Genomic DNA, 10,000 nt, shown 5'->3' with positions numbered 1-10,000 from the left:
TATGCCGGGAGAAACATCCAGTACATCTCAAGCAACATTATCTGAAGAAACATCTGATAAACATCAATCCGAGAAGTCTGGACAAACATCTGATTCTGATCAATTTCATCCACAAATGTCTATTTAAATATGTGATTAACCTCAGTCTATGAAGCTGGGTGGGGTTCCTGACCTCCCATAGTGGGCAGGGGGGTACATATTGTGTCTTCTATCCTCTTATATCTGTTTTCCAACATGCTTTCTTGGTCCTGGCCGGAGTCCTAGCTGGGAGGGAAACAAACAAATGCATAGTTATTGTTTTGGGAGATGATATTTTTTCCTTGTAAATCATCTCTCTGTTATGTATTATTATTTTTATTTTGAATGTATAATGTAAGCATTTGAGTGTGTTCCTCTTTGTTGGATTTTGTGCTTGTGTCTGGATGAGACTTGTAGGTGATTTCAAAGTAAGTACAATGGTGGTATGCTGTTGGAATCTACATCTGATCCCTATTTGTTCTCAGTTCCCCTTTGTCTTACTTTTTCTTGGGTGCTTTAATTGTAATTCTAGAACTTTTTACTATCCCATTTTCTTCCTTTTTACTGGCGCTGATATAACCTAAATGTGTTGTAAGCGCCGTAAAACCCTTAAAAAGAAAACAAAACAAACATTTGTCTTGCAAATCATCTCTCTGTTATGCACTGTATTTTTTCCCCGTTTGCATATGTATGATTTGTAAACAATTGAGTGTATTCCTCTTGGTAGGGACCTGTGCGTGTGTCTGGATGAGACATTTAGTGATCTCAAACCAAGTACTTTGATAGTGTCCTCTTGGAATCTACATCTGTTCCCTATTTGAGCCAATTCCCTTTGTCTCCCTTATTCTTGGATGCTTTATTGTAATTCTAGAAGTTTTTACTCTCCCAAATTCTTCCTTTTTACTGGTGCTGATATGACCTAAATGTGTTGCAAGCGCCGTAAAACCCTTAAAAAGAAAACAAAGAACCGATGAAAACCTCAGTCAGCCAATCCAATACAGACATTGAGTTAACACAATCTATAAAGACATCTGTTAAAGGCCAGCCAAAGAAGTCTGAGGAGAGAAGTGGTGAATCTCAGTCTAGTAAAACATGCGATAACTCAGAGCTGGGAAAATTGTAAAAGATTTATATTGTTGTCTGACAAATCACAATCTTTAATCTCTTGAAGACTGGACGCAGGTGAAATATTTGTGGTATGTTGTTTATTTTTAATGTTGTTGAAGTGTTTAAGCATATGATGTGGTTATTATGCTAGTAATGGTAGTCGTATCGGGGGTTTGGGTGTTGGTAGTGGTAACAGGTAGAAGACAATATCATTATCTTTTAAAAACAAAGCTTGATCTTTTATATAGAGCAATATCCAAAAATGAGTTCAAAGCTCTTTACAAGGAGTCCCACGCCAAAAGCAAAACGTGACATGAACGGTAAAGGACCTGAAAGGTGCTAATCTACAATTTTTATGACAAGAGAGAAAGCTGTCACCAGCCAAATAATCAATTTACAACTGAGTGCGGTGAGAGGATGTGAGAAAAGGGTGTCTATTCCAAGGACTGAACTCTGTGCTGTCCAAAGCAGTAATCAAACCAAGGACCTACCAATCCAAAGGCGAGTCTCGTCTCATAGTACAAGATCAGAAAGCCACACAATGTTTGAACAAGTGTGTATGAAAAGTGCCAGACAAAGCAAAAAAGCAAAATAACCTTCCACAAAAATCAGTCTACCTCAACTCGAGGTAGGTGATTTTTTGGGATTGTTTTTTTTTTTCTTGTATTTTTCTTTCTTGCTTTGTCTGGCACCTTTCATACACACTTGTTCAGATCTTTATTTTACACCAGTGCCTGCTCCTTAATTTTATATATTATATACACACAATTTTTACCTAGTCATTTGACGACTGAGAAGCTTCTGGTATTTTAACCAATTCTTTTAATTCGTGTGTTCACTTTGATGTGGAGTTTTGTACATAAAATTGTGACGAATCAAAGTGGTTTGGATTTGTACCTTACTTGGTTTATTAGATGAAAAGGACACATTATCTAGGTGGAGTTCCTGACCTCCCATAGTGGGCAGGGAGGTACTTACTGTGTCTTCTATCACCCATTATCTGTTTTCCAACTTGCTTTCTGTCTTTGTCTTGGAATGAGATTACTTGGTTTTGTCCTGGCCCTGGCCGGACACCTTGGCTGAGAGGGAAACAGTCAAATGTATAATTATTGTTTTTGGGAGATGATATTTTTTTCCTTGTAAATCATCTTTCTGTTATGTATTATTATTATATTTGTTGTTTTGAATTTATAATGTAAGCATGTATAAGGGACCTGTGCTCTTGTCTGGATGAGAATTTAGGTGATCTCAAACTAAGTACATTGATGGTATGCTCTTGGAATCTACATCAATTCCCTATTTGTACCATTCCCCTTCGTCTTACATTTTCTTGGGCTATTTATTTGTAATTTTATAACTTTTTACTATCTTTTTTTTCCCCCTTTTTACTGGTGCTGATATGACCTAAATGTGTTGCTAGCGCCGTAAAACCCTTACAAACGTAAAAACACCAAGGACACATTATTCATGTGAGAGATTCTGTTGTCTCTTATAAATTTTGTGTCTTACTCACTTACTATCCAGCATAGTCCTCATTGACGGGCAAAGGGGGGGGGGGGTACATACTGTGTCTTCTATCCCCTTATATCTGTTTTCCAACATGCTTCTGTCTTTGCCTTGGAATTGGAGGGAAACAGCTGGGAGGGAAACAGTCAAGTGCATAGTTATTGTTTTGGGAGATGACGTTTTTATATATTATTATTATTATATTTTTTGTATTATTATGTTTGTAATTTTTAATGTATAATGTAGGCATTTGTGTGTGTTCCTCTTTGTTGGATTTTGTGCTTGTGTCCAGATGAGACATAGGTGATCTCAAACTAAGTACATCGGTGGTATGCTCTTGGAATCTACATCTGATCCCTATTTGTTCCCAGTTCCCCTTTGTCTTACTTTTTCTTGGGTGGTTTAATTGTAATTCTAGAACTTTTTACTAACCCATTTTCTTCCTTTTTACTGGCGCTGATATAACCTAAATGTGTTGCAAGCGCCGTAAAACCCTTAAAAACAAAAAACAAAACAAACCAAGTACAGTGATAGTGTGCTATTGGAATCTACACGTTTTCTATTTGAATCAATTCCCCTTTGTCTTACCTTTTCTTGGGTGCTTTAATTGTTTTTCTAGAACTTTTTACTATTCCATTTTCCTTCTTTTTACTGGCGCTGATATGACCTTAATGTGTTGCAAGCGCCATAAAACCCTTAAAAACATAAAAACAAACTTTTGACCTCCCGTGGTGGGCAGGCTCAATTCTTGTGCAATATCACCGTGTATCTTTGACTTTGATCATATTTCGTTTCACCCTGTGATTTTGTGTTCTTGAAGACCATTCCATATTTTACTCTTTTTAAACGTGAAAGCAACAGATGCTTTTTATCGAGTGTGGATTCCTGGGTGGGGATCCTGACCTCCCATAGTGGGCAGGGGGGTACACACTGTCTTCTATCCCGTTATATCTGTTTTCCAACATGCTATCTGTCTTTGTCTTGGAATGAGATTACTTGGTTTTGTCCTGGCCCTGGCGGAGTCCTAGCTGGGAGGGAAACAGTCAAATGCATAGTTATTGTTGTGGGAGATGACGTTTTTTTCCTTGTAAATCATCTCTCTGTTATGTATTATTATTTTTATTTTGAATGTATAATGTAAGCATTTGAGTGTGTTCCTCTTTGTTGGATTTTGTGCTTGTGTCTGGATGAGACTTGTAGGTGATTTCAAACAAAGTACATTGGTGGTATGCTCTTGGAATCTACATCTGATCCCTATTTGTTCTCAGTTCCCCTTTGTCTTACTTTTTCTTGGGTGCTTTAATTGTAATTCTATACCTTTTTACTATCCCATTTTCTTCCTTTTTACTGGCGCTGATATAACCTAAATGTGTTGCAAGCGCCGTAAAACCCTTAAAAACAAAAAACAAAAAAAAAAAAACATCGAGTGTGGATTTGAAATGTTCCAAATTGTCAGTTTACCTGTTTTCTAATTTATTTTATTACTCGAGCTTTTATATATAATGCATTTTCCACTAATCGTGCTCAAACCACTTTACAAATGATCCCTGACTAACAGCAACATGTAATGTGCAGAACGAGACATGACGCCCGTTTGGTATTAAAACATTTTTTTCCTACAGAGACAGTGCTCTTAATGGTGAGGTACTCATTTTACTCCTGAGTACGGTGAGAGAATATGAGTAAAGAGCCTTTTCCAAGGACTCAACTATGTGCTAAGTGAGAATTCATTCTTGGATTTTAGAAAATCTCTTACTAGTTGGGGGGTATAGTCTTCCTTTTTACTCGCGCTAAAATGACTTAAATGTGTCGCAAGTGCCATAAAACCCTAAATACAAAAACAAAATATCACACGTCCTTTCTTCTCTCATTTTCTGCTGTTTCCATATGAAGGGCTAATAAATGGAATTTGTGTGTTGCTGCAAATATGTTGAATTGAATTTAACTGATTTTTAATGTAGACTTGTAAATCGACTGCAATGAATTTTAAAGAATGCGATTAAACAAGAACAGATTGTACATATTGCCTTCATCAATTTGTGACTAATTTGTGACTCATCGCCTCAAAATGGTAATTTTGTCGGGAATAAACTTGATTTTAAAAATTTAATCTCATTCTTAACTTGTAAAATATGAGTTATAATGAATACCTTAATTAAGGACTTAATACCAAACATGGAACGTTTTGGGCTCAAAACCCTTCTGGAACACTCTAGAACACCGGAACAGTTGGTGGAATTCGGTCTTACTACCAATCTAGCTATCAAATATATAATAAAATCTTCAGCTTTCATAGCTATAAGTATAAGGTCTGGGTGGGGTTCCCAACCTCCCATCTGTGTGGGGATCCTGACCTCCCATAGCGGGCAGGGAGGTACATACTGTGTCTTCTATCCCCTTATATCTGTTATCCAACATGCTTTCTGTCTTTGTCTCGGAATGAGATTACTTGGTTTTGTCCTGGCACTGGCCGGAATCCTAGCTGGGAGGGAAACAGTCAAATGCATAGTTATTGTTTTGGGAGATGATATTTTTTTCCTTGTAAATCATCTCTCTGTTATGTATTATTATTTTTATTTTGAATGTATAATGTAAGCATTTGAGTGTGTTCCTCTTTGTTGGATTTTGTGCTTGTGTCTGGATGAGACTTGTAGGTGATTTCAAACTAAGTACATTGGTGGTATGCTCTTGGAATCTACATCTGATCCCTATTTGTTCTCAATTCCCCTTTGTCTTACTTTTTCTTGGGTGCTTTATTTGTAATTCTAGAACTTTTTACTATCCCATTTTCTTCCTTTTTACTGGCGCTGATATAACCTAAATGTGTTGCAAGCGCCGTAAAACCCTTAAAAACAAAAACAAAAAAAAAAAGAGTTTCGGGTTTCCCCTTTGTCAACAAGGTGGATGAATCACTCTTTCTCTTATCTCTCATTCGTCTGTAGCATTTCATCCATCATGTTTTGTTGACAAAGGGGAAAACCGGACCATCCCCGCTATCTGAGTTAATGAAGTTGAAGCTTCCATTGTATTTGACTATTGTTATTTATTCCTTCGAGCGTGGATGGGGGAAACAGCAGTGTAGGAGGAAAAGACCTAAAGAGTTGAGAATAATAAATAATTCCAGCCGATTCACGCCCATTCCACTCGAGAGAGAGAGAGAGAGAGAGAGAGAGAGAGAGAGAGAGAGAGAGAGAGAGACTAGAAGTATATTGTATAAATTACATTTTTACTATATAGCATAGCCAACCATTTATTCACAAGCCCTTTCGACTGATGACTTCAAAAAAAATCGCTCCCTGCTTCACTCTAAAACCCTGTTACCTAAAAGACGACCATACAATCTTCAGCCTGAAGCTTTGGCCTTAATGGAAGAAGAAGAAGCCAAGGATCTAAAAATGGAAGGCACCGCCCTTTGTTTAGTTTAGTTTTTTTTTAAGGTTGCTTTCATAACGTGCCTATTCACTATCAGTGTAAAGAGCAGCATGCTGTCCTACGAGGGAAGAACAGAAGGGCCAGTGGGAGAGGAAAAGACAAAGCAAATGACCGTGGGCAGCATCAGTGGCAGTACCTACAAGGAGTGACTGACAAAGGATTCACCTGCAGCAACTGCAAAAGGATCTGCCACTCCCCAAACCAGGCCTGTTCAGGGCAAGGAGGTACTTACTGTGTCTTCTATCCCCTTATATCTGTTTGCCAACTTGCTTTCTGTCTTTTTGTCTTGGAATGAGATTACTTTGTTTTGCCCGGTCCTGGTCGGATGCCCTGGATGAGAGGGAAACAGTTTTGGGAGATGATATTTTTTTTCCCTTGTAAATCATCTCTCTGTTATGCATTATATTATGTTTAGTTTACATATTATATGATTTGTAAACATTTGAGTGTATTCCTCTTAGTTGGGACCTGTGCTTGTGTCTGGATGAGACTTTTAAGTGATCTCAAACTAAGTACTTTGATGGTGTGCTCTTGGAATTTACACCTGTTCCCTATTTGAACCAATTCCCCTTTGTCTCACCTTTTCTTTTGTGCTTTAATTGTAATTCTAGAACTTTTTACTATCCCATTTTCTTCCTTTTTACTGGCGCTGATATAACCTAAATGTGTTGCAAGTGCCGTAAAATCCTTAAAAACAAATAAAAACAAAAAACAAGATCACCATCCATTTGAAAGATCTTTATATCAATTATAAAAATTCTGCGGGGATGGAGGGCAAATTACACAAGTAAATATAACGCTATGCGGGCCTGCCCAGTCTCCCAAGTGGTTACCATCGCTAGTGATTTATCACTAGATCTAGTGACTTGTGTTGGGCTCTACATTTCTATAGAGCTGGTATTATTACTTTTTATTTCAAACTTTACAAAATCGTGTTTCTAGATTTGTCCAAGTGAAAATGTATTGTTAAAAAAAAGAGAAGAGTTGTTTCTTTGTGTGCATCTGTTCTCTTTCCATTGGCATCATAGAGAGTACCTACCTATCATGGTTGGGGGGGGGGGGGGGGGGGTGAGGGGTGCGGGGGGAATAGCCCACTCTAGAAAGACGCGAGCTGCCACTGCTTTAATGTTTCATTTGGGTTGTCCCCTTGAATGTCTGGGCCGTCTATTATGACGCTTTTTACTGTTATACTGATGTTTGACTGTCAGTTTGTCCGTCGGTTATGCCGGCGTGTGCGTTCGTAATGTCTTGAGTTAATAAAGTTGTGTCCCATACTTCAAGCATTCAAGTGTTTCTGTTCTCTACCCTCGTCCCAATCGTAATTGTTTGTCTATAAGGACAGAATTTTGTCTCTAAAATACAAAACTTTCCTTGACAGAATAAAAATCAACAGTAAAACACTCTCCGGGTTATTCCGGGGCAGTCCGGGACAGTCTGGGGCAGTCCGGGACAGTCTGTGGCAGTCCGGGAGAGTCTGGGGCGGTCCGGGAGAGTCTGGGGCAGTCTGGGACAGTCTGGGGTAGTCCTGGACAGTCTGGGACAGTCTGGGGCAGTCCGGGGTATTCCGGGACAGTCCAGGGTAGTCCGGGACAGTCTGGGGCAGTCCAGAGCACAAAGTGACCCGACCCAACAAAAACAAGCAATTCAACTGCAAACTGACTTTGCCAGGTGTAGGCAAAAAAAACTCGATTGCATTCCAAGACGGACGGTTGCCATAGCAAAACAAATTCACAGGAAACACACACAGTGCTTTTCAAAGATGGATTTAAAACTCTCTAAATGCTGTTATGTTGGAGTGAATCGGATGCTAATTATCGAATTTATAAGAATAATAAATATGAAACCTGGGCAAGTTTATTTGCATGACTGAAGGCAACACACACACACACACACACATTTACTCTCTCTCGCTTCCTCCATCTCTCGCTCTCTCTCACACATACACACTCTCTCTCCCACACACATACTTATTCTCTCTCTCTCTCTCTCTCTCTCTCCCTCTCCCTCTCTCTCTCTCTCTCTCTCTCTCTCTCTCTCTCTCTCTCTCTCTCTCTATCAAACACACACACGCATGCAAACACTTCATCTCTCTCCTTCCTTTGACTATATGTAATTGTTATAAAAACATATCTCTAATATAAAAAAAAAATAACGAGAAACTAGTTAAAGAAGAAATTGGCACCATTTCATGCATAAATTGTATCGTTAAAAATTAATGTCATCTCATAATTACATCTCAGAGTGTAACAGTACATTGTAATGAATAAATAACATTGTTAGAGGGAAAGAGAAAATTGACTTAATTTTCAAATGATAACACACAAAAAAATATAAAAAATTGAGCTTTTATATAGCGCAATATCCACTAAAAGTACTCAAAGCACTTTACAAGGGTCCCTGACCAATAGCAATACTTAATATGTAGGGTGAGACACGACGCCTGATAGACGATATTACAATTTTCGGACAGAGACGATGCTGTTAACGGCCAGGTACTCATATTATACACCTGATTACAGTGAGAGAATCTGAGTAAAGAGTCTTTTCCAAGGACTCAATTATATGCTGAGCAAGGCTTGAACCCAGCACCTTTTGATCCGAAAGTAAGTGTCATACCACAAGAGCACATAGCTGCACATTACATTGTATTAAATACATAACATCATGAAACGTAAAAAGACATTTAGCTGTCACTTTTCAGATGGAAACATTTACATTATAATAAATAGATAACATCAAGAAACGTAAAAAGACAATTACCTTTCAAGATTTTGTTTATAGTTATATAGAATCTCCTATGACAACTGTATCAACTTACAAGTTGAGAGAAAACCAGCATTGATGGTAACTTCGTCGAACAGTGATTAGGTCTTACTGGTGGAAAGTATTTTGCCATAAACTAGCGTCCTATACGAAAGCTAGCACGCAGCAGCTATTGTCCGTTCCATGCTATATTAACTGGGATAAATCAGGATTACTGGTATTATGGAGGTCTGAAGTTCGATCCCGGTAGAAGCAAATTGATTTTTTGGGATTGTTTTTATTCGTGTCTTTTTTCTTTCTTGCTTTCACTGGCAATGTTTCATACACCCTTAAGAAACTCGGGAGCAGGCACCGGTGTAAGATAAAGATCTGAACAAAGTATGTATGAAAGGTGCCAGACAAAGCAAGAAAGAAAAATACAAGAAAAAAACCATCCCGAAAAAATAAGTCTACCTCGACTGGGGATCGAACCTCAGACCTTCTGATTACCGTAATGGTAGTCTGTTTGGTAATCAGAAGGTCTGAGGTTCGATCCCCAGTTGAAGTTGACTGAGTTTTGGGAATGGTTTTGGTTTTTTTTCTTTTTTGGTAATTTTCTTTCTTGCTTTGTCTGGCACCTTTCATGTATACTTGTTCAGATCTTTTTCACACAAACTTTGGCATATCTCTATCCAATTGGCAGTCGTTTCCTTGTCATCTTTAAAGGGTTCAAGACTAGATAGAAAGATAAAGGGAGTAAATATGACCCGTATATAAGGGAACAACACAAAACAAACGACGTTTCGGCTTTTGATCTTTTAAAGTAAACACATCTAATATATATATGTGACCCACCGTATCAAAGCGGTATTATGTCGGGATCCACTCGGTAAGGGAAATTGAATTCATAGCCACAAATATCCAACTTGGGTTTAATTTCGTACGTTATGGTGGAGTATAAAGACTATTTCTTGCATTGCAAAAACTTCTAAGCTCCAATTTCTCATCAATCTATCTCTAAATTCACTTTTTGGGGTCTGAATCATCCCGACATAATACCGTTTTGAGACGGAGGGTCACATATAAAGTCCGAAACGGTGTTTGTTTTATGTTGTTCCCTTATATATGAGTCACATTTACTCGCTTCATCTTTCTCTCCATCTCATTGGATCATTTAGGCACCTCTAGTGTTTGG

The 10,000-nt window shown here is 38.2% G+C and overlaps 2 protein-coding genes across 4 annotated transcripts in view; one reads left to right on the top strand and one right to left on the bottom strand.

The window, feature by feature from the left end:
* LOC144958311 (uncharacterized) overlaps positions 1 to 4,741 on the top strand; it is a 14,506-nt gene extending 9,765 nt beyond the window's left edge. For all 3 annotated transcript variants that reach the window (XM_078890199.1, XM_078890201.1, XM_078890200.1), the window contains exon 4: positions 1 to 4,741. This exon is cut by the window's left edge. In XM_078890199.1, coding sequence (XP_078746325.1) covers positions 1 to 127 — 127 coding nt within the window. In that variant the 3' untranslated portion in view covers positions 128 to 4,741.
* A 2,045-nt stretch (positions 4,742 to 6,786) lies between these two features.
* LOC144958309 (uncharacterized) overlaps positions 6,787 to 10,000 on the bottom strand; it is a 31,365-nt gene continuing 28,151 nt past the window's right edge. The window contains exon 17 of the mRNA XM_078890196.1: positions 6,787 to 10,000. This exon is cut by the window's right edge and continues 181 nt beyond it. The gene's annotated coding sequence lies outside the window, so the exon portion shown is untranslated.

The sequence above is a fragment of the Berghia stephanieae genome, chromosome 12, assembly GCF_034508935.2.
Source record: "Berghia stephanieae isolate SIO BIC M18660-M18661 chromosome 12, UCSD_Bste_1.3, whole genome shotgun sequence".
NCBI classification, from domain to species: domain Eukaryota; kingdom Metazoa; phylum Mollusca; class Gastropoda; order Nudibranchia; family Aeolidiidae; genus Berghia; species Berghia stephanieae.
This window is presented reverse-complemented; position numbering and strand designations above follow the sequence as displayed.